General features: G+C 45.0%; 2 protein-coding genes and 1 pseudogene across 2 annotated transcripts; 1 reads left to right on the forward strand and 2 right to left on the reverse strand.

Moving 5' to 3' along the window:
* LOC146965718 (uncharacterized) lies at positions 1–4,294 on the forward strand (annotated as a pseudogene).
* Positions 4,295–8,823: 4,529 nt separating this feature from the next.
* Positions 8,824–9,789, reverse strand: LOC146965719 (olfactory receptor 11A1-like). Its single transcript, XM_085765099.1, has one exon. The coding sequence runs from the start codon at positions 9,787–9,789 to the stop codon at positions 8,824–8,826; it is 966 nt and encodes a 321-aa protein (XP_085621225.1).
* A 10,427-nt stretch (positions 9,790–20,216) lies between these two features.
* LOC146965720 (olfactory receptor 11A1-like) lies at positions 20,217–23,233 on the reverse strand. Its single transcript, XM_085765100.1, has 2 exons — positions 23,174–23,233; positions 20,217–21,182 (listed from the first exon to the last, which is right to left on the reverse strand). Exons 1-2 carry the CDS (start codon positions 23,231–23,233, stop codon positions 20,217–20,219), a joined length of 1,026 nt encoding a protein of 341 aa, XP_085621226.1.
* Between the last annotated feature and the right edge of the window lie 2,147 nt (positions 23,234–25,380).

Raw genomic sequence — 25,380 nt, forward strand, 5'->3', positions numbered from 1 at the left:
ATGTTCTGTCGTGCTTGCAGGCAGCACAGACCTCCCGTAAAAAATGGTCCTAACATGAGACCTTTTGTGGAAGTGGGGGCTGTCCATTACATGAAGGATTACCTGGAGCGTCACATCACCACTGAGCACCACCAACAAAGCATAAAAGCTATGAATCGTTAGCATCAGGTAATTTATAAACTTTTCTCAGTCATGTCAAATCACAATCCCAAAAGTTTCAGATGGGTCCTGGTGTTCAGGGAGATTTTTTTTTTTTTGCAGGATACTCTGTCATGAACTCATTTGAGCCCGTTATTATTATGGAGCATGAGGCTGTTATTGGGGGATTCAAGTGCCTGTATTGGTTGGTCAGAAATGAAATAGCCCACCACACCAACTACGGCAAGCTGCTAAGCTTGGCCCAGCTCCTGGGATGCGACTATTTCCTTAAAGCAGAAGTAAGCGATCCGGTCGTTTTGGCTAATGCTGCGTTCCAGGCAGGCTTTTGAAACCGTAAATTACAGCTTCAAGTCACGACTTACGACTTTGTAGCGTTCCAGGCAACCCACTCGTGTTTTTCCGACCTGTTTTACCTGTGAAAGTGCACTATAACGGCCACTCGTAACTTCCGACCCGTGAAGTCGTACCAGATCGAACTGGTACGACTTCACAGGTCGGAAAAACACGAGTTACGAGTTGCCTTGAACGCACCATAACGTCTTGTCAGCCGATGGAGTTAGCAGCCCCCGCCCTCGTCATGGATCTATTGGTCCTCGTCCCTACGTCACCACATTCAGGCGCATCCCTTGGCTGCACCGGGCTGCACACACACAGCCCTTCATGCCGTTCTCTCTCCTCATTGGATAAAAATTGTAGGATACAAGAAAAGTTTTCTCCTCGGCTCAGAGCAGAGCAGAGGGACTGACAGACCCGTGTTTCGGTCCAAACACTCTATGTAAGTGATTGCTGTCGGAAGATATAACTATTTAAGACTTATATTAACACAAAAATATTGCTTACTTCTGCTTTAAGCTGAAGGTAAGTACTTGTGCAAATATTACAGAATTAAATCAGTTCAGCCCTTATACTGTATTGATGTAAAACTTGAAACTGTTTTCAAGGTTGATCGCAGAAACAACTACCGCTCTCATCGCATAATCGATGAGATGCTTGAGATCCTTTCTCAGGTTCTTGAGGAGCCTCTCAGAGAGCAGATAACAGCATCCCAAGCCATCGGAATTGAGCTTGATGAAAGCACAGATGTTTCCTTGCTTCGTCAGCTTGATCTGTACATCAGGTATGACTAGATATTTGACAGACCCTGCTCACAGTGTAGTCTCCCTTAAGAGTCAATTGTCATCATGAATTATTAATATTTATTTTATACCCTGTTTGAAGACTGTATTTTCATGTGTGATGTTCTACTGCAGTAATGTAAGCAAATAAAGGCTTGAAAAACATTCCAGGATGTGATTATTCCTGCTTTATCAGGAATACATTTTTCATACATTTCCTTTTTTGAGGTAATAAAATGCCTTAATGCTATACTTAATGCTGTATTTGTTTCATTCAGATAGATAGATAAAGAGGGACACGTTTTTAACCAGTTCCTCGACATCGTGGCGATCAGTGATGGCAAAGCTGACACCACTGTCACTGCTGTGAAAGCTGTCCTTCACAAGAAACAGGTGCCAACAGAAAACCTCTGTGGGCTTGGCACAGATGGGGCAGCAGTTATGACAGGTATGGTATTTTACTGTCGCATGAAGGTATGTCTTTAAGAACGAATTGTTAATGCTATTTGGCTTGTGTTATGTGACATGTAACCACAGGGCGCATAAATGGAGTTGCTAAGCAGTTGAGTGATAGCTTCCCCAAGATTGTTGCTGTGGCTTGTGCTGCCATTTATAATTATAATATATACCATATTACTATCATACATTTAGATTCACATAAGCTTTTACTAACATAACATGAATTTATAATTTCTAGGAGGTAAAAGACGAGGTGGCTATCTCAGCACATGGCCATTTAGATGCTCCAGAGAAATCTCTCTGCTGTGCTTGCCACATTGGCAGAGGAGGCGGAGTTGAAAAAATGCCCGGCTGCCAAGGGCCTGTACACCTTTTGCGCAACCTATAGGTTTGTGGCGTCTGTGTACCTTCAGGCCGACATACTGCCACACATTGCACGGCTGTCAAGAGTGTTCCAGCGGGCAAATGTCAACTTCCTCCATTTCAAGGAGCAGGTATGTTATGATCAGTTTATAACCTAAGAGTTTATGTTCTCTTTGCTCTCTTTTCTGTGTTTGTTTATCTATGATACTGCTGGTTGCCTTTGGTGTCAATATAATGTAACATCTCTTTAACTTTAGGTTCCAATCACGATCGAGGCCCTCAGGCGCATAAAGGATGCAGGTGAGGTCCCACTGCCTGGGTCATTCCTGTCCCGTCAACACCAGGACATTGATGACCCCCTTGGACTTGGACAGTTCAACATCCAGCACGAGGAGGAGAGGCACAGGAGGGGACAGGGCACTGAGGAGCTGCCACAAGAGGAGCAGTGGAAGAGATTTGTGAGACAGGTAATTTCTTTTTTTCTAGATTAGGATTAGTGTGTTGAGTCTTAGATTGAAGCCAATGTGCACTTTTGAGGGTTCCATAGTTTCAAGCAGCAAAGACAAACAGCAAATCATTGGAAGAATGCCTTATGCTGTTTGAAGAGTTGGGGGTTTTATTTTTCTATTCTGCGACTTACAGGTTGCCAGTCCTTACATCAGTGGCCTAATAGGGCACTTAGAAACCAGGTTCCAAAATCTGGATGTTATTGCAGCCTTCAGTGTTTTGGGACCACAGGGAGCTGCACTTGGTGATGAAGAAAACATCAGCCATCTTCAGATCCTGGCAAGAAAGTTCCTCCATGGTGAGGAGACCCTGGTAAATCAGGAATGGCGTTCCTTCAAGGAGCACTTGCATGGAGGAGCATTCAAGGTGGGTGAATGATACTGAGGTTTCACCTCAACCAGGACATTGCCAGCATGAGTCATTCTTCTGCAGCAGGATCAAAAGATGTGATAGCTTAAATCCCAAATTGAATGCTATCACTATGCACACATAGCTTAAATCCCAAATTTAATGCTATCACTATGCTCAACATGCTTACTTGTTAGGGCCCAGCGAAAGCCCTATTGTTATTGCTCTGTTTATTATTATTCTTTCTTTCTTTCTTTCTTTCATTATTATATTCTCCCTAAAATCGCATTTTTGGAGGCTTCAACATGCCCCAAAACGCGTCAAATATGGCATGCACATTTAAAGTCGTTGGGAATGGGCCTGGTCAAATGGCTAAATAGCGCCCCCTAGAAAATTTCAAAACATCAGCCCCGCCTTTGTGTTTCACCTAGACGCATGAAATTTGATGGGCTTACAGAACATTGCAAGATGCACAAAAAATCAGGAAGTCGGCCATTTTGATTTGAACTTTTGACCTTTTTGAACGAACTCCTCCTAGAGATTTCACCCGATTGACTTCAAATTGGCTACAGACCATCTAGATGCAACTCTGATCAGAAGTTATTAAAAGAATGTCTGTAGGTCAAAGGGCGTGGCTTCTAGGGCCTTGAGAATTTTGGCGACTTTTCATTTGCTCGCCATTTGACCTTCGAACAGCTCTCACACCCACATACTTTATCCAATCAACTTCAAACTTGCTGGACATAATGATGGCTCTGCCTTGAACGTCCCCATATATTAATTTCCTACGTCACTCATAGCGCCCCCCGGTGGTAACAGGAAGTGGCCAGGTTTTCCTTTAACATGTACTGATGGCACATAGTTGACTCCATCAACTTCATTCCACTTCTAAAACATGTAGTAATGGCGTCCGTGTGGCGACGCGGCGACTATCGTCCCTCGCCATGAAATTACGTTTGTCCTTTTGATGTTGTAACAGGGGTGATAAATCCCTCACTCACAGGGTATCTATTTCTCAACTCTCGCGGTATTTCGTCCAAATCTTGCGGGATGGTCACCTGGTTCACCTGGGCCAATCACCGTTGTAGTGGGCGGTGACGTCACGGGGTCACGTGGGTCGGCGCGACCAACCGAGGTTTAGTATTGAGCCGCTGCAGTTCAGTCTCAGAGAGAGAGCAGTGGGGAAGCTGCATGAGAGACGAGCTACAGGTTGGTTCAAACTATGTTTCGCCTGTTTATTTTTAATCATGAGCAACGCTTAAATAATATGTGTCGACTTGTAGGAGCCCCTTACCGTGTCGCAACTGCCGTGCCGAGACCGCGACGGCCGAACGTATGAGTAGTACGCAGCGGACGACCGGTGAGTCAAATTGTTTGTAGCCGTTAGCATTAGCATTAGCTGCTAGCATTAGCCGCGGCCACCATTCACTTTAATGAAGGTGGCTAGCGCTGTTTAGCAAACAGGCCTGGGTCTTTTGTAATGAGAAGCCAAGGGTTCTTTTGAGAATGAATGTAAAGTATATTGCTGTAATGGGTTTAAACTGAGTATTGATGATGTATCATGTTTGTTTAATAATGAATCATGTTGTTAAATGTTGTAACTGCTGGTTATGATGTTGATTGATACAGATGCTATTTATTTTTCTATTTATATTTCTATTTGCTAAATCATGATTTTGAGAATATTAACATTAGTGCAATGAGTACTTTGTTGAATCATGTGGATTAATGTATTGATTGATTGATGTATGTAACCATGGTGAATGATATAAGGAACTTTGGTCCTGTTCTCTTGACCAGGGTCTTATAAATGGCGAGCTAAAGGAGCCACAGACTGACAGATTGTCGAATGAGTCGCATCCCTCCTGCCAGGCTGGTAGGGGGCTCTTTGTAGCCCAGTAAAAGACTCTCACCCCACTTGCTCAGCCCCTGCCCACCACACGCACACACATCCTCCCCTACACACTTTCCCACTCATTTCCCCTGGACTCAATTCCCCAACCCAGACGTGGGTTTACATGAACTGTGGGGGGGCAGCTGGGATCATCTTCTTGTGTTCGTAATGAACCAAGCATTTGGGTTTTTTTCTGATTGCTGACTCTGACTTTGATATCTGTTTATTAATCTTGATTACCTGAATGTGCATATGCAAATGATTGAAAGAAAGTTAACTTACCGTAATTCATTAATTGTCTGCCTTTAGCAGATTTGTCGGTTCACTGTATATAATAGCACTTTTATTGTTGTGGGTTTTTCATTGCACTATTTTGCCTAAAAAATACATGGTATCATTAACCAGCAAACTCAGTCTCTGTCTGCTCCCTCCTTTGGTCGTACCTTAGCCTTCTGATCACTAGCCTATTGTTGTATTTTACTGTTACACATTAGCTTTAGCATTAAGTTTGTGTGACATAGGTGCTACAATGTCTTTATTGAACTCGTATCATCATGAAATTTGATACACAGGTCCAGGGTGGCGACCTCTTCCATCTGATAGGGGTGTCGCTCATGTTGCCCCCTAGTGGAAACAGGAAGTGCCATTTTTTGCATTAACATTGTCCGATTTCCTCGAAACTTCACATGTGTGATGAGGGACTGACCCTGAACACACCTGCATGCATCCCATTACTGCCCCCTGGTGGATGAATCATTAACTGCTCATTAACTCCCTCATGCTTTGTCCGATTCACTCCAAACTTCACATGAGTGATGAGAGACTGACCCTGAACACACCCACCCACAACTGCTTAGCGTCACCTGGTGGATGAACGAAACAATGCATTTTTTTCCTCCTTCCAGGTTTTTTCTCCCTTTCAACTTCACGCCACAGCCCTTTCATGCCTTAGGCCCCGCGGTCGCATGGGTGAGCGAGGGCCCGTCATCGCCGCTTGCGGCTTTAATTCCTATTGTAATTAAACCCTCAACCTCAATTTAAGATGAAGACACAACTTGTGTAATATAAATAATGTAAATTAACATCTCTATAAAATATTTTTCCTTGGACAAGAACCAAGCTGAAGTAATGTCTCTCCTGGCCAGTGAATGTGATGAATGGGGACAAATCTACCCATGCCTTGCTCAGCCGCCTGGCAGCAGTTGCTCTGGTCATTCCAGTTTCCAGCGTCAACTGTGAGAGAGACTTCTCCACGATGAACAGGGTAAGGGCAAAGGGCATGACTAGAGTTGCTGAGAGGTGTGCCAAATATTTAACCCATTGCAGGGAACTGCATAATTGTCTTCACCAAATGAGAGTACAAAATGTGTGCTCCAAAGGCACCTCCTACTTTCATTCCTTTTGACTAATTGTAGTTATCTTAATTTATAGGTCAAATCAGACCTCCGGAACAGACTGCAAGGAGAACACCTTGCTGCCTGCCTGAGAGTCTCAATAAATGGGCCAAGCCCTGAAGAGTTCAACTTTGGAAGAGCTCTGGAACTGTTTTTCACAAAGCCAAGAAAAATTAAGTGTCAAAAGGCAGGGTGCAGAGTGTGTCAGTAGTGTCACAATAGTGTGACACTCAGTGTCAAGTTGCCTGAGTTTTAGCTGACTATTGGTGCAGCATGCATGTGCCAAGGTTATGGACAGCAAGTGTTCTTTGTTCATCGTTTTGTTTTACAGTTTGAAGATTGTTCACATGATCAATGTTAAGTTTTGTATGCTCTAAATGAATGAACGAATGAGTGAATGAGTGAATGAATGAATGAATGAACAAATGAACGATTGATTGAATGAATGAGTGAATGAATGACTTTGTGTCATGGTTTTGTTCAAGATTAAATTTGAAATATTCCTGATATGCCTTTGTATGTTCTTAAGGATGGTACCAACCTATTATGTTCATATACAGCAATTTATATTACATTCAGTGGTCTCAAAATGCACTAAAGAGATACACTGGGCTTGAAATTAATTTCCATCCGTTGTCCCCAAGAACATTGAGAAGCAAACAAAAAACAATAACAGCAGACAAAAAAAACAAACAAAAAAAAAACAAAAAAAAAAAAACACCATCGCCACACCAGAGACACACAAACAACAATAAATACAATAAAAAAACAGATAAACAAACAAACAAACAAACAAACAACAACAGCAAAAAAGTGGACAACAATTAGGCAGAGAACCAACATCGCCAATACCAGTATACTACAGCTGGACGGCTCAGTACAAGATGTGGGACTGTGTGTGATGTGAAGGTGGACTAGAGGGATGCAGCAATGCAAAAACCAGGTCATAACTCTTGTTGGGGTAATTAGGAAGTGACGAAAACAAAACCCACCAAGATACACAAAAAAATAAAAGCCAAAACTTTCTCCCAGAAATGGTGGACTGATATATGCATTTTATTAAACTTTTGATAACTAAACTAGACTAAAAATGGTGTTAATGTCTTTTAGCACCATTTTTAGTCTCTGTATTTGAAGAGGCCATAGACAAAGGAGAATTACCACTAACTCTTCGTCAAGGCCTTATTAATTGATTCCTAAACCAAAAAAAGATAAATGAAATACTAAAAATTGGAGACCAATGAGTCTATTAAATAATGATGCAAAGATATTTGCTATGAAACTATGAAACTAGGCTTAGATGATATCATTGATGAGGAACAATCAGGTTTTATGCCTAGTAGAAATATATGCAACAAGTTTGGATGGCTTTCAGCATTCACACTATTGTTGTTCGGTTCAGCCATTTTGTTTAAACTTATTATTATTCTTACAACCACCAAACTACTGCTGCATCGGACAGTGTTTGATTTATCACGGTATATAAAACTCGCTGTGTTCATCTTCTCTGTGGTTGAGCGGTTAGTTTGCCGGGTTTCCAATCATGAGGTCCAGGGTTCAATTCCTGCCTTAGTTGCTTGTGTTACATGCAAACTGTAACTACTACCACTTGGTCTGGCTTATTTTCAGATCTTGCATGAGCAACCTTGATAATGCATATTCCCCCCACCTTTTCTCTTTACCTCTTTCTATCTTGGTATGTCTTAACATGTTTCTTGTTTCTAAGACAACTGTGTGCTCTCTCTGGCCATAGTGGCAGAGTAAAGGTCTACTGACCATGAGCTTGTGGGTGATCCAACTCTGACATCATGATCAGGGGTCATTATGGTCACAGTTCAGACAAATACAAACAGGTTTTATCTCAGGTGTTCATTTGAACTTAAATGGGATGTAAACACTGAGGCATTAGTCAAACGTGGACAGCAGTCAGTCCAGTGATTCTGTGTTCTTTTTATCAGTCCTTCACTAAAAGCCTTCTGACTTATTATTTTATCTGTTGGTTTAACAACCTGTCACTCAAGGATAAAATCACTGGTCAGTTCTCCGAACAAAGATCCTCCAGAGAAAGGACGAGAGGATGGCTCACTACAGGGGACAGACACGACACAGTTTACAATTTACACATCACGACAGCTCATCTCAATAATAAACATTAATAAAGTTGAAAAATAGAGAAACACTCGGTTCATTTCAGCTTAGGCTTAATGATTAATTTACAGTTTTCACTGGTAAAAAACCGACAAACTTTGATGTTTGTGAACCAGCAGGACAGAAGAAATAAAGTCTGTTAATAACATCTGATTGATCTGTGTTCACTCTTACTACAGTGTTAAACATTTTTTATGAAAAAGATCATGTTATTTTCACCTTTAATTCCTACTTCATAATACAATGACATCATTTCTTCTCCAACACAACCGACAAATACTGACATCAGATATTTCTGTATTTAAAACATAAGACTCAAGAAAACAATGAAGTGAAACATGATTCAGTGACAGTGAGCAACATTTTCATGTGTGTTTGTGTCGTAGTGACACAGCTGGACAGATGTTTATCAGTCACACTGATCGATCATCGATCATCACTGTGCTCTGCCGCAGCTCAGCAGCCTCTTCACATGCACGAAGATTTCCTTCATCTTCAGCCCGTACACCACCGGGTTGAACAGGGTCGGAACCAGCAGCAGCACGATGGAGACCAGGGTGGTGACCCCAGTGACCCCGGCTCCAGCCTCCAGCCGCTGCAGCGCCATCTCCACTGCCAGGGTGACAGAGTAGTTGATGAAGACAAGCAGGTGCGGCAGACAGGTGTTGAACGCTTTGCTGCTGAAGGCGCGGGAGCTGCGCAGACACACGGCGAACACGCAGCCGTAGGAGAAGAACACAAACACGATGGGAATGACCACAATGACGGCGGTGCCGATGAGGCCGTAGACGTTGAGCAGCAGGGCCGCTTTGCCGCCGCAGCTCAGGCTGACGAAGCTGTAGATGTTGCAGTAGACTCTGTTCATCTGGAAGCGGCACAGCGGGATGCGCGACATCAGCAGTGCTGCACCGCCAATCACCGCCGCGGGCAGCAGCCAGCACGTCAGCAGCAGCGCCGTCACAGCGGCAGGCGGCAGCAGCACGGCGTAGCGCAGCGGGCAGCAGATACACAGGTACCGGTCCAGGGCCATGGAGGCCAGCAACAGGAAGCCGGACCCACCAAGAGAATAAACCACGAAGGCCTGACACACGCAGGCGGCCGGGGTCAGCTCCGAGGAGCAGCGGCCCGTCGCCAGGTCCAGCAACAGCTTAGGGTAGATCACCGCACTGCCCACCACTGAGTTGAGCAGCAGCGCGGCGATAAAGACGAACATGGGCCGGTGCAGGTTCCTCTGGGAGCAGATGACGTAGACGACCACCGTGTCACTGCCCAGCAGGAACAGGTAGACCAGCAGGAAGACCGCGAAGAAGAGCCACCTGTGGTCATACAGCTGCACGAGACCGACCAGAGTCAGTGAGCCTGACGTCACAGAGGTCACGTTGAGCTCAGGTGAACAACACATCTGGACAGAACCACAGCAGAACATGAATGTGTGAGACAGTCAGAACCAACAGGTAAACACCATCATCATCATCATCATCATCAGTGAACAGAGAGCAGGTAAATAGGTAAATAGGTGAACAGATGAACAGAAAAACAGGTGAACAGAATAACAGGTGAACAGGTAAATGGATAAACAGGTGAACCGATAAACAGATCAACAGGTAAACAGATAGAAAGGTGAACAGGTGAATCGATTAACACGTGAACAGATAAACATGTGAACAGATAAACAGTTGAACAGGAAAACAAGTGAACAGATGAACACGTAAACAGGGGAACAGAAAAACACGTGAACAGAAAAACAGGTGAACCGATAAACACGTGAACAGATATACAGGTCAAAAGAAAAACAGGTGAACAGTTAAACAGCTGAACAGGTGAGTAGGTGAAGAGAAAAAACAGATACTGGTGAACAGGTGAAGAGAAAAACAGGTGAAAAGATAAACAGATATACAGGTGAAGAGAAAAACAGGTGAAAAGATAAACAGGTGAACAGATAAACAGGTGAATAGATAAACAGGTGAACAGATAAACAAGTGAACAGGTTCTCCATGTGAGGACACTGCTCCGTGTGTCCGTCTCCTCTGCAGCTTTTATCAGCTGCTCTTCATCCTCAGTGGAGCTCATTAACCTCAGGCCAACTTTGTCTTCATCACTCTGTCCTAACGAAGACCTCAGGTCACCAACTCCTTCATGGGCAAAACAACTCAAGTAATGATGTCATCAGTTAAACAGACATGAAGTGATGAGCTCAGTTTGAAGCTAGAACTGTCAGCCTGGACCTTAACACAAACAAACAGGATGATGGATGATGTTTCTGATGTTTTCATAGTCGTTTCACAGTCGTTTACCACCATTATTCCAAATTCATATTATTTAGTCAGTTTTGGCGATTAACACGTGTAGGACAGGACTGATGCTTGATTGATTATTAAATGATTGATGATTATTATATACATGATTATTAAATTATCAAAACACAACTTGTCAGGGCGCACTCACACTAGGCAATCGTACCGTGCCCAAGCACGTTTGCCCCCTAAAGTCCGGATTCTATTGCTAGTGTGAGTGCAAGTGTTCCGTGCCTGAGCACGGTACACTTCCCTGGCCCGGCACGGTTGGAAGAGGTGTGCTTGGGCACGGTACGCTTGGCCAGGAATGCGTACAGTAATGCGCTGCGGGCTCGTTCTCCACCACGTGTCTGCAACCGCGTGTAAACAACAGTCACTTAATGATTACGTCGCGCCGTAAACATCGCTAGTTAACGTCGCTTTGATTAAACTTCAAGATAACCATGACAACCGGTTAAACAATTAAAAAGCGCCATTCTTTCTGCAGTCAGGGCGCCGTGTTGGTGCTTGAGCACGCTTGGATTCGAGGTAGTGTGAGTGCGGGCCAGCGGGGGACGGGGGGGACATTAAAGCTAACAGTTGAACATAGTTAGTGTTAGTGAACACAGCACCACACCTTGTCATTAATACAATGTAAAGACTTAATCTGATTCAGAGAGAAAAGCAGATCAGTTCTCAAATCAGTGAAATCCTTCCAGTACAATTAAGCATCTCTCAGATACAAATGGTAGATGGATAGTTCTGCATCCCCTTCTTGAACCGCCACCTTACTGTGGCAAGGTGAAAAGGGCCCGGGAGGGGATTGAACCCACACATCCCGGGTAATAGTCACGCGGGCTTGCCAGTCACCCAAAGGGACATCCCCTTGGCCAAGTTGCCAGGCCGCATGATCAATTGGAGGCATAGTGACAGGACCTGTCAACTGTCACATTACCATGGTGGAGGGGTTTGAGCACCTGAGTGATCCTAGGAGCTACGTTGTCGGGGGCTAAATGCCCCTGGGTGCCATGTGATTTGGGTGATGGGCGTGGGCGTGGGCCCTGACGACCCACTCCCTGGACAATGACTCTGGGCTATGGGGACATGGAATGTCACTTCACTGGGGGGGAAAGAGCCTGAGCTAGTGCAGGAGATCAAGCGGTACCAGCAAGAGATAGTCGGGCTCACCTCGACGCACAGTCTGGGCACTGGATCCCAACTCCCTGAGAGAGGCTGGACTCTCTACTACTCTGGAGTCGCCCGCACTGAGAGGTGACGACCTGGTGTGGGCTTGTTTATAGCTCCCCAGCTCAATCGTCATGAGTTGGAGTTCTCCCCAGTGAATGAGAGGGTCGTTTCCCTGCGCTTTCAGGTTGGGATAGGTCTCTCACTGTTGTTTTGTCCTACGGGCCAAACAGTAGTGCAGAGTACCCGGCCTTCAACTGGGGACTCCAGTTCTACTTTGGGACTTCAAAGCTCATGTGGGTTACACACCTCCGGGAGAACTTCGACCAGATCCCGAGGGAGCCTGGCCGTGGCCGTAAGGTCTCGGGTACCTGCTGTGGTGGCAATCCCCAAACCTAGTGGTGGACACCGGAAGTAAGGGATGCCGTCAAGCTGAAGAAGGAGTCCTATCGAGCCTGGTTGGCTCAAGGGACTCCTGAGGAAGCTTACGGGTATTGGCAGGCCAAGCGTGCGGTAGCTTGGGCAGTCACGGAAGCAAAACTCAGGTCTGGGAAAAGTTCGGGTAGGCTATGGCAGAGGACTACCGGTTGGCCTTGACGAAATTCTGGCAAACCATCTGGCACCTCAGGAGGGGGAAGCCAACACTGTTTACAGTGAATGTGGGGAGTTGTTGACCTCGAATGGGGACATTGTCGGGTGGTGGAAGGAATACTTTGAGGACCTTCTCAATCCCACTGACATGCTTTCCGTAGAGGAAGCAGAGGCTGGGGACTCAGAGGTTGATTCATTCATCTCTCAAGCTGAAATCACTGAGATAGTTTAGCTTCTTGGCTGACATGCCTCTGCAGTATCGCGTGGAAGTCGGGGACAGTGTCTCCTCAGCCTCCTTGGGAAAGTCTATTCCAGAGTACTGGAGAGGAGAATTCGGCTGATAGTTGAACCTCGGATTCAGGAGGAACAATGTGGTTTTTGTCCTGGCCGTGGAACACCGGACCAGCTCTATAACCTCCAAGGGTGCTTGAGGGTTCGTGGGAGTTTGCCCAAACAGTCCACATGCGTTTTGTGGACTTGGAGAAGGCTTTCGTCTGTGTCCCTTGTGGCATTCTGTTGAGCTTCGCGAGTATGGGATCATTGGCCCTCTGCTCAGGTCTGTACAACCGGAGCAGGAGCTTGCTTCACATTGCCAATAGTATGTCAAAACCTGTACTCAGTGCATGTTGGACTGCAGCAAAGCTACATTTTGTCACCAGTTCTGTTCATTATTTTTATGGACAGAATTTCTAGGTGGGGTGTCCAGTTCGGGAGCCACTGAATCTCATCTCTGCTTTTCACAGAAGATGTTGTCTTGTTGGCCCTTTTGAGCCAGGACATTCAGCATGTACCGCCCCAGTACATGCTGAATGTTTTAAGCTGAGTGTGAAGCAGCTGGGATGAGAATCAGCACCTCCAGGTCCAAGGCCATGGTTCTTAACTGAAAAAAGGTGGCTTGCCCCATCCAGGTGGCAGTAGTGTTTGTAGGTGTCATAATAACCGTACGTCTCTTACGTTTGGTCCCGTTGTCATCCCTGTTCCTTTTTACCCTAAACGGCTGCTGCCGCACTATACATTCTGCGTTGTGTGATTCATGTATGTTGTCCTCCATTACTGGCGTGGTAGCAGCGCTTCCCAACGTATGGTGTCTAACTAAGATTGAAACTGTTTCAACCGTTTCTTCAATCTTTCGTCACAGCATTGTCACAGGATTGTCAAGGAAGTCATGTCCCCTGTGCAGATGCAAAGGGAACATGATTTCCTTAGCAGGTGCACGTTCCTGCCCCCCCAAGACAGAATGTTCATGGCTAAAACGTGCCAAGTGATGGGTGAGCAGGTAGAGACTGATGATGAGGTGGTTGAGTGCATTAGTGAGGAGATAGCACCATCTAGTGGCGTGAAACATATACTAATCAAACACTACCCCTACTTGGATGCATTCCATGGTCACTGTCCTATGCGTCTCACCGTTGACAGTGGGTCTACAGGCAAAATGATGAAGGTCTCATGTTCAACTAGGCTTGACGTTACCATCACAGGAAGTACGCAGTCTGCGTTCCAAACAGATGGGTCATCCCATCACGGACACAGACTCACTCCCATAGAGACGGCCACAGCCTCTACTTCGAGGGTCTTGTCGTTGAAAATCTCGACTCTGACATCCTGGCAGGAATTCCCTTCATGGAAAAGAATGGCGTCTCCATCAGACCAGCTAAACACCAAATATGCTTGGGTGAGGATACCTACAGCTATGGTATCCTCCACACACCAATGGACAGGCATGCCGTGCGACACGCACACGTATTCCGGGCTATACAAATAAAATTGCCTTGCCTTGCCACTTTAAAGGATACAATGCTGCCATGGACCCATTCCAGGCCAGGGTGAACATGGGACCCATCCTACCCCCACAACGCAAGGGCAGGTTCCCACAGTACTCCAGGGGTCAGCTGCAAGAGCTCCAGGCTCAGTTCGACGTGTTGGAGGGCATGGGTGTCTTCAGGAAGCACGAGGATGTCGACATCAAAGTGGATTATGTCAATCCTTCATTCCTCATCAAGAAGCCTGGCAGTGGTTTTCGCCTTGTCACAGCATTCACAGATGTCTGTCGGTACAGTAAACCCCAACCCTCCCTGGTGCCTGATGTTGACTCCACCGTGTGCCTCATAGCCCAATGGAAGTACATCATCGCCACAGACCTAACCAAAGCCTTTTACCAGAAGTACTGTAGGGTCGTCACGCCCTTCAAGGGTGTCCATGTGTATGTGTGGAGTGCTATGGGCATGCCGGGGTCACAGTGCTGGAGATGACCTGTATTGCGGCACGAACACTCTCGAGGACTTGCTAACTGTCTGGAGGCGGGTTCTTTCTGCCCCACAATGTTGTGATCTTGCAGGTCTGTTGCGTAGCCGTGGTAGTTGTGGTACCTGATGTTCCATGGTATTTTTGCTGTGCTGTTAGACGTTGGAGGGGGCCTCTTTGTTTTGTAAGAAAAAGTGGTGACGCCAGTAGTGTTTGTAGTTGTCATAGTAACCATACGTCTCTTCCGTTTGGCCCCATTGTTATCCCTGTTCCTGTATACACTAAACGGCTGCTGCCGCACTAGATCTTCTGCGTTGTGTGATTCATGTGTGTCGTCCTCCATTACTGGCGCATACTGTTATTGAAAAATATTGGAGACAAGCTTGTGTTGACCTTCCTTTTCTCGAACTCAAAAATAAAATAAAGGAAAGTAACTGTTGCTGATATAGTCTAACTTGACATATGCACGGGTGCAATTAAACCACTGTCCAAACGAAAGTCCACTGTTAATCAAAAAACTGATTTATTTTGTTCTTAGTATAGACAATTCCAAGTACAGCACTGCATGTCACAGTCAAAGAAATATGTGCCTCACAATCAGCAACACCTGTGGCATGCTCATCCCAATCTAAAACTCCCCTGTGAAAAATCGGAGTCCAATGAGTCTATTAAATAATGATGCAAATTTGCTATGAAACTATAGCCAATTGTTTTATTTTATTTGTACATTTTTACAAAGCATTTGACACGAAAAGTCATCAATTTACGTTTAAAACTAGCTGTAAAAAGTTTTTTTATTACGTGGTATTATGGCAGTAGACAGAGAGTTTAAATTGTCCCAACTGGCAGACGATACAATGATCTTTTGTTTTTGTGTCCCTAACATTAGGAATGTCTACTACAACTTACAAAAACTTTTTATTCAACTTCATCTGGAGAAACAAATGTCATTATCTAAGAAAAGAGGTATTATGTAACACGAGACAAAATGGGGGTCTGGAGGTCCTAAGCTTTGAAACATTAAAGCAGAAGTAAGCGATCCGGTCGTGTTGGCTATTGCTGCATTCCAGGCAGGCTTTTGAAACCGTAAATTACAGCTTCACGTCACGACTTACGACTTTGTAGCGTTCCAGGCAACCCACTCGTGTTTTTCCGACCTGTTTTACCTGTGAAAGTGCACTATAATGGCCACTTGTAACTTCCGACCCGTGAACTCGTACCAGATCGAACTGGTACGACTTCACAAGTCAGAAAAACACGAGTTACGGGTTGCCTTGAACGCACCATAACCACCCTCGTCCCTACGTCACCACATTCAGGCGCATCCCTTGGCTGCACCAGACTGGCTCTGGCTGCACACACAGCCCTTCATGCCATTCTCTCTCCTCATTGGATAAAACTTGTAGGATACGAGAAAAGTTTTCTCCTCGGCTCAGAGCAGAGCAGAGTGACTGAGAGACCCATGTTTCGGTCCAAACACTCTATAGAAGTGATTGCTGTCGGAAGATAGAACTATTTAAGACTTATATTAACACAAAAATATTGCTTACTTCTGCTTTAAATAATACTTTTAAAACTAGAAAAAGCATTTCCAAGAATGGAAATGGTGTGACTGCTGAAAGCAGCTGAACGCTGTTGCAGAATTAGCAAATAGTGCAAGCAGTGACCACCATACAAATGTTTGACCAAGTCGGAATCGAACCCACAATCTCATGGTCAGTAGACTTCCACTCTGCCTCTAGGCCACAGTGCACACACAGTTGCAGAGACTGTTGTCTGTTAATGATCTGCACTGTCAACATCAAGAAAGCTTGAGAGTCAAGCTTGAATGACTTAGAATGAAAATTTCTGTGAATTTCAGGCTGAGAGCAGCAGTTTCAACATGAAGCAAGTTATCAGAAGTCAACAGAGGACGACTGGGAAAATAATTCACTATAATTGTTGTTGAGGCAAGATTTGAACCAGCAACCTTCAGGTCTTCAGGCCAGCAAGCTAACCACTAAGCTACAGACAGAGACAGTATATCAGGGGCAAAGAAAACCTTTTATAAGAGGATCACTGGCTTCTGCTTAAAAAAAAAAGTAAGGAAAGTGCAGAAATTAACCACAACAAGTAAGTAGAGGACACTTTTGTAAAAATAGTGCAAGCAGTGATGACCATACAAATGGTTGACCAAGGTAGGAATTGAACCCACAATCTCATGGTCAGAAGACTTTGACTTTGCCCCCCGGTTGCTGACAGCTGGACATTGTATAATTACAGATTCAGCGCATTTAGTGTAAAACTCCACACTGGGATTCGATCACAGACTGGAGCATAGTCCTTGCTCACAGTGATAGCTGCTCTACCAGGTGAGCTATACGTATTATAGCTTGACAGCTACACTGAGCTGCCAAGCCTTTCACCTCTGAGCCAGATGAAGAACGGGGCGGCAGCTTGTAGCACTAGTGCCCTCCCCTGGAGCTGTGACACGTCAGCTCCAGTCTCCCTGAAACTGCCAGTTTGAGTCTGCCATTGGTTCACAGCAGTTTGAAGGCAGAAAAACTCAGAAATGCAATTTTGCACTTCCTTTTCTGCTGATATGTGCTCTAACACAAGAAAAATGCCACAGGAACATGTGAAAAGCTCAAAAAACACGATTTTCACGGGAGTGGGTCTTTATAAAAGCATCATAAATGAGCCATTAGAAGTTTGTCTACAAATCAGAATTTGAATGAAGTCTCTAGCAGAAAGTACTACATGAATGAGGCAGGAATCGAACCCATGACTTCATGATCAGTAAACCTTTACTCTGCCACTTCGCCACAGAGAGCACAGACTTAAGCATGTTGCCATTGTAATTTGATGATGTGCTGCAAATGGTGGCACTAGCAATTAATGCGTCTCTTAACGACCACCTGTAACCAATTGAGGGTGATGGAGGGGAGCAGAATTCAACATAACATAACAAGATTGCTCAGCCTGGATTCGAACTAGTGACCTTGGGGTTGGCAAGCGGACACCTTACCAACTGGACTACAGACAGACTTGTGAGTAAGAGAGGTTGAGACTTTGATGAATGTGAGATTTTTCAATGATGCTTAAAATAAAAAGAAATTAGTATAAATTAGCCACACCAAGTAAGAAGAGGACTTTTTTGTGACCTGTGACTATTTTTTGGTGAATTAAAATGATTTAAAAAGCACTTAACAGCAAGTTACAAAGTTGAGCTCCTTCTCCTGCTGCTGTGAAAAAAATGCATTGAGCTGTATGAGAGCAGAGAGCTCCCTGGCTGCATTTAAAAAATATTTTAAATTATTATCTAAGTCTCTTTGCATTTTTGACCAGAATTTTAGCCAGAAGACAAGTGTGGCTACAAAACTGGAGAAAATAATTTGTCTAGAGTTTAATTTGTGGCCATGCTGACAGTTTAGCCAGAAAAACTCTAGAATGTTTTTTTGCCTCTCTCCACTCTGACACCACTCTAGCTCTGCTCGTTAGACGCAACACACACACATTATAAAGCTGAAAAAAATCAGAAAAAGTTAAATATTTTAAACAGTATAAAGAGTTAAAAAGAGAAAAGTAATGCCGATAAAGTTCAAAAAAAGCTGCACGTTTTGATATATGAATTGTTGAAATAGCACAAAGTATGAAGGACTAGAAGAAGACCGTAAAAAAGGCGGAAGAAAATGGCCAAACAGAAGAACAATAGTGTGACTGCTTCAGCAGTCACACTAATTAAATGTCTGACAAGATTAATTAAAGAAAAAGATAATATTTGTAATGCTTTCCTTAACTTAATTAGTGTGACTGCTGAAGCAGTCACACTATTGTTCTTCTGTTTGGCCATTTTCTTCCGCCTTTTTACGGTCTTCTTCTAGTCCTTCATACTTTGTGCTATTTCAACAATTCATATATCAAAACGTGCAGCTTTTTTTGAACTTTATCGGCATTACTTTTCTCTTTTTAACTATTTATACTTTTTCAAATATTTAACTTTTTCACAAAAAATCTCACATTCATCAAAGTCTCAACCTCTCTTCTTCACAACTCCACTGTAGTGTAGGGGTTAGGGTGGATGCTTGCCAACCCTAAGGTCACTGGTTCGAATCCAAGGGAAGACCTCTTGTTATGTTATGTTGAATTCTGCTCTCCTCCCCCGCCTTCAATTGGTTACAGGTGTTTGTTATCTCCTTGATTACTCATACCAGTTTGCAGCACATCATCACATTACAATGAATGACAACAGTTTTGAAAGCAGTGTGCTCTCTGTAGCCGAGTGGCAGAGTAAAGGTTTAGTGATCATATGGTCATGGGTTCGATTCCTGCCTCAGTCTTTTCACTTCATTGCTTGACTTTTAATTCCAATTATTCAGCTGTCATTGGACAGTCTTTGATTCCTCATAGTATAAAGCTCATTGTAACTCAGGTTCTCTGTGGCCATATGGTTAGTGCTCAGCCTGAAATTCACAGACATTTTCATTCTAAGTCATTCAAGCTTGACTCTCAAGCTTTCTTGATGTTGACAGTGTGCAGATCATTAACAGACAACAGTCTCTGCAACTGTGTGTGCACTGTGGCCTAGAGGCAGAGTGGAAGTCTAATGACCATGAGGATGTGGGTTCGATTCTGACCTTGGTCAAACATTTGTATGGTGATCACTGCTTGCACTATTTGCTAATTCTGCAACAGCGTTCAGTTGCTGTCAGCAGTCACACCATTTCCATTCTTGGAAATGCTTTTTCTAGTATTTAATTCAGCTTCAGATGTGATCCAACTCTGACGTCATGATCAGGCCACCAGGGGTCACTGTGGTCACAGTTCAGACAAAATACAAACAGGTTTTACTTACTTTATGAAATTAAATGGGATGTAAACACTGAGGCATTAGTCAAACGTGGACAGCAGAGGATTAATCTCCTTCCGATGTTACATTTTTTTTCTGTTAGTCCAGTGATTCTGTGTCGTTTTTATCAGTCATTCACTAAAAGCCTTCTGACTTATTCTTTTATCTGTTGGTTTAACAACCTGTCACTCAAGGATAAAAACACTGTTCAGTTCTCCGAACAAAGATCCTCCAGAGAGAGGACAAGACGATGGCTCACTACAGGGGGCAGACACAACACAGTTTACAGTTTACACCTCACAACTGCTCATCACGATAATAAACATTAACTAGAAAATTTCCTCTGATGATTAATTTACAGTTTTCACTGGTATAAACCGGCAAACTTCGATGTTTGTGAACCAGCAGGAGAGAAGAAATAAAGTCTGTTAATAACATCTGATTGATCTGTGTTCACTCTTACTACCGTGTTAACATTGTTTATGAAAAAGATCACGTCATTTTCACCTTTAATTCTTACTTCATAATACAATGACATCATTTCTTCTCCAACACAACCGACAAATACTGACATGAGACAATTCTGTATTTAAAACATAAGACTCAGTGAAGTGAAACATGATTCAGTGACAGTGAGCAACATTTTCTTGTGTGTTTGTAGTGACACAGCTGGACAGATGTTTATCAATCACACTGATTGATGATCGATAATCACTGTGCTCTGCCGCAGCTCAGCAGCCTCTTCACGTGCACGAAGATCTCCTTCATCTTCAGCCCGTACACCACCGGGTTGAACAGGGTTGGAACCATCACCAGCACGATGGAGACAATGGTGGTGACCCCAGTGACCCCGGCTCCGGCCTCCAGCCTCTGCAGCGCCATTTCCAGCGCTAGGCTGACGGAGAAGTTGATGAAGACGAGCAGGTGCGGCAGACAGGTGTTGAACGCTTTGCTGCTGAAGGCGCGGGAGCTGCGCAGACACACTGCGAGCACGCAGCCGTAGGAGAAGAACACAAATGCAATGGGAATGACCACCATGACAGCGGCACTGATGATGCCGTAGACGTTGAGCAGCAGCGCTGCTTTGCCACTGCAGCTCAGGCTGACGAAGCTGTAGATGTTGCAGTAGAGTCTGTTCATCTGGAAGCGGCACAGCGGTATGCGCCACATCAGCAGCGCTGCACCGCCAACCACCGCAGCGGGCAGCAGCCAGCACGTCAGCAGCAGCGCCGTCACAGCGGCAGGCGGCAGCAGCACGGCGTAGCGCAGCGGGCAGCAGATGGACAGGTACCGGTCCAGGGCCATGGAGGCCAGCAACAGGAAACTGGACCCGCCCAGAGAATAAACCACGAAGGCCTGACACACGCAGGCGGCCGGGGTCAGCTCCGAGGAGCGGCGGCCCGACGCCAGGTCCAACAGCAGCTTCGGGTAGATGGCCGCGCTGGCCGCCACCGAGTTGAGCAGCAGCGCGGCAATAAAGACGAACATGGGCCGGTGCAGGTTCCTCTGGGAGCAGATGACGTAGACGACCACCGTGTCACTGCTCAGCAGGAACAGGTAGACCAGCAGGAAGACTGCAAAGAAGAGCCACCTGTGGTCATACAGCTGCACGAGACCGACCAGAGTCAGTGAGCCTGACGTCACAGAGGTCACGTTGAGCTCAGGTGAACAACACATCTGGACAGAACCACAGCAGAACATGAATGTGTGAGACAGTCAGAACCAACAGGTAAACACCATCATCATCCCCATCATCAGTGAACAGATGAACAGGTCAACAGATGAACAGATAAACACATACAAACAGCATGTAAACAGAAAAACAGGTGAACGGAAAAACAGATTAACGGGTGAACAGATGAATAGGTAGACAGGTGAGCAAGTGAACAGATAAACTGAGGAACATTTGAATAAATAAACAGGTGAACAGAAAAACAGATGAACAGGTGAATAGATAAACTGGTGAACAGATAAACAGGTCAACAGGTGAACGAGTGAACAGGTGGACAGAACCACAGCAGAACATGAATGTGTGAGACAGTTAGAACCAACAGGTAAACACCATCATCATCATCATCATCATCATCATCATCATCATCATCATCATCATCATCGGTGAACAGATGAACAGGTCAACAGATGAACAGATAAACACATGTAAACAGAAAAACAGGTGAACAGAAAAACAGATTAACAGGTGAAAAGATGAACAGGTGAACATAAACTGGTGAATAGAAAAACAGGTGAATAAATAAACCGGTGAACAGATAAACAGGTCAACAGATGAACAGGCAAATGAGTGAACAGAAAAACAGGTGAACAGATGAATAGGTAAACAGGTGAGCAAGTGAACAGATAAACTGAGGAACAGGTGAACAAATAAACAGGTCAACAGATAAAATGGTGAACAGATAAACTGGTGAAAGAGGTGAATAAAAAACTGGTGAACAGATTAACAGTTGAATAGATAAACTGGTGAACAGGCAAATGAATGAACAGAAAAACAGATGAATAGGTAAACAGGTGAGCAGTTGAACAGATGAACTGAGCAACAGGTGAACAAATAAACAGATGAAGAGGTGAACATAACAGATAAACTGGTGAATAGAAAAACAGGCCAACAGATGAACAGGTAAACGAGTGAAGAGGTGAACAGATAAATAGGTCAAGTGAACAGAAAAAACAGGTGAACAGATGAATGTAGTAGTAGTAGTAAACCTTTATTTAACCAGGCAAGGATTGCTAAGAATACTTATTAGGGCAATGGCCTGGTAGGAGGTGAAAGACCTCCTCCTAAGGGGTAAGGGAAAGGGGGAGTATAACATTAAAATATAGACAAAAAAGCACATATGACAACAGTGACACAAGAGGAAATAGGTGAACGAGTGAACAGGTAAACAGGTGTACAGATGAACAGGTGAACAGAAAAACACATGAACAAAAAGCAGGTGAGCAGGTGAACAGGTAAACAGATGAACAGGTGAGCAGGTTCTCCATGTGAGGACACTGCTCCGTGTGTCCATCTCCGTCTCCTCTGCAGCTTTTATCAGCTGCTCTTCATCCTCAGTGGAGCTCATTAACCTTAGGCCAACTTGTCAGTGTGTATATGATTCTCACCAGGCAGATGAACTTGACACAATCTGTGATTTATGTAGCTATGACATTAAAGCTAACAGTTAAACATAGTTAGTGTTAGTGAACACAGCACCACACCTTGTCATTAATACAATGTAAAGACTTAATCTGATTCAGAGAGAAAAGCAGATCAGTTCTCAAATCAGTGAAATCCTTCCCGCTGGCTCACCACCCGTGGGAGGTTAAGAAGGGGTTGGTGACCTTTGATTTGGGTGATGGTCGTGGGCGTGGGCCCCGACCACCCACTCCCTGGACAATGACTCTTGGCTATGGGGACATGGAATGTCACTTCACTGGGGGGAAAGAGCCTGAGCTAGTGCAAGAGATCAAGCAGTACCAGCTAGAGCTAGTCGGGCTCACCTTGACGCACAGCCTGGGCACTGGATCCCAACTACTTGAGAGAGGCTGGACTCTCTACTACTCTGGAGTCGCCCGCAGTGAGAGGCGGTGACCTGGTGTGTGCTTGTTTATAGCTCCCCTGCTCAACCGCCGCTGTTGTTTTGGCCTACGAGCTGAACAGCAGTGCAGAGTACCCGGGCCTTCTTGGAGGCCCTTGGAGGGGTACTGGAAGGTGCTCCAACTGGGGACTCCATCATTCTACTGGGGGACTTCAACACTCATGTGGGCAGCGACAGTGTTACCTGGAGGGGTGTGATTGGGAGAAAGGGGCTTCCCGATCTGAACCCGAGTGGTGTTTTGTTGTTGGACTTCTGTGCTAGTCACAGTTTGTCTATAACAAACGGTTCCAGTGTGCCATTCCGAAGGGCCACCATTCTGAACCTTTACTTTCATGTTTTGGAATGCCTTCCGAACCCGAAAAAAAGTGTGCCATTTCGAAAAGCTGGTTAAATGTGGGATGCACATGGGTATCATTTTTGTCTTGTATATTAGCCCACTGTACATTATTAGCCGGCCAGGGACACACCGGCCTATGTTAACTGATTGTGTCTGTGACACACACAAATATGTGGTCACATGTTTGTGGTTTATATATGTTCAGGAGAACACTGTAATCCAGCTCATGCTGTAAAATTAAGTTCAAGTTTAAAAAGAACTATAATTAGTCAGTGGAGATTCACTGCTTGACCAGACAGTGCCAGTAGGAGGCAGTAGAGCAACATGTAGCCACTTGGGACCTTCCTTGATGCTCTTGTTGGCTTCCGGGTCACTCTGCGACAGGAGATAAACAGAGCAACAACCTGACATGTTCTGGTCCTGGTTTTTCTTTAAATAGGTTAGTATTGTGCAAAACCACATACACAAGAGTTGTGAAAGTGTGTTTTATTGTATTATGATGAAGTCTGAGTGTGATTTGAGAATATCTATCGGTGAATTGTCCCGTTATAGTAGATTGGGGGCCTTGTAGTTTGTATGTGTGACTTCCCTCATGTAAAATGGAAACCAAGAGACTGGCGTTCTGTACACTTGCATATTTTCATGATAGGTAACACTGGAAAAGTTGTTAATAAAGTGTTACTCTGCGACAGGAGATAAACAGAGCAACAACCTGACATGTTCTGGTCCTGGTTTTTCTTTAAATAGATGGGTCCTGTGCGTGGGACCTGCAACATGTCCTTGACACACACCAGACGTGCTGCCAGCTCGCACCCTGTAGCGACTGTTTCATCTGGTCTATTTTCTGCGAGCGATGGGCAGGAAGTCAAGCAAAGAAACACAAGAAAATCCGGTCCTAACCCTGACCCTTCAAAATAAAACACCGCGATTGACACCTTCGGAGTGCCGGCCCCTCGGAAATTCAGAATGACGGACCTTTGGAAATTTTCAGAATAGCGGACCGTCGGAATGGCGGTCCTTCAGAATAGGGGTCGCCCCCCGTAACAAACACCTCAAGCATACGGGTGTCCATCAGTGCAGGTGGCACAAGGACACCCTAGACCAGAGGTCAGTGATCGACTTTGTAGTCATCTCATCTGACCTTCGGCCATATGTCTTGGAAATTCGGGTGAAGAGAGGGGCTGAGCTGTCAACTGATCACTACCTGGTGGTGAGTTGGATTAGCTGGCAGGGGAGGAAGCTGGACAGACTTCGCAGACCCAAACATAATGTGAGGGTCTGTTGGGAAGCTGTGGTCGTAAGGTCTCTGGCGCCTGTCGCGGTGGAAATCCCCAAACTTAGTGGTGGACACTGGAAGTAAGGGATGCCGTCAAGCTGAAGAAGGAGTCCTAGCGAGTCTGGTTGGCTCAAGGGACTCCTGAGGCAGCTGACGGGTACCGGCAGGCCAAGCGTGCGGTAGCTCGGGCAGTTGCAGAAGTAAAATATTGGGTCTGGGAAAATGTGACAGTTGACAGGTCCTGTCACTATGCCTCCAATTGATCATGCGCCCTGGCTACTTGGCCAAGGGGATGTCCCTTTGGCTACTTGGCCAAGGGGATGTCCCTTTGGTTAGCGCACATGACTCTTACCCCGGAGTCTGGGGTTCGAAGCCCGCCCGGGCCCTCTTCACCCTGCCACAAAAAGTTCTTGGAGAAATTCTGGCAAACCATCTGGTGCCCACGCCTTCCGTAGAGGAAGCAGAGGCTGAGGACTCAGAGGTTGATTCAAGCTTAAGTCATTGAGGTAGTTCAGAAGCTCCTTAGTGGCAAGGCACCGGGGGGTGGATGAGATCCGCCCTGAGTAACCCCAAGGTAATGGCAGCTCATGACCGGGTAAGCATTGATATCTGCACTATTGAACAGGTTCCTTCATATAAGTACTTGGTTTTGATGGTGTCTGATAATCT

The sequence above is a fragment of the Trachurus japonicus genome, chromosome 21, assembly GCF_045865225.1.
Source record: "Trachurus japonicus isolate A0001 chromosome 21, Traja_1.0".
Classification (NCBI taxonomy): Eukaryota; Metazoa; Chordata; class Actinopteri; order Carangiformes; family Carangidae; genus Trachurus; species Trachurus japonicus.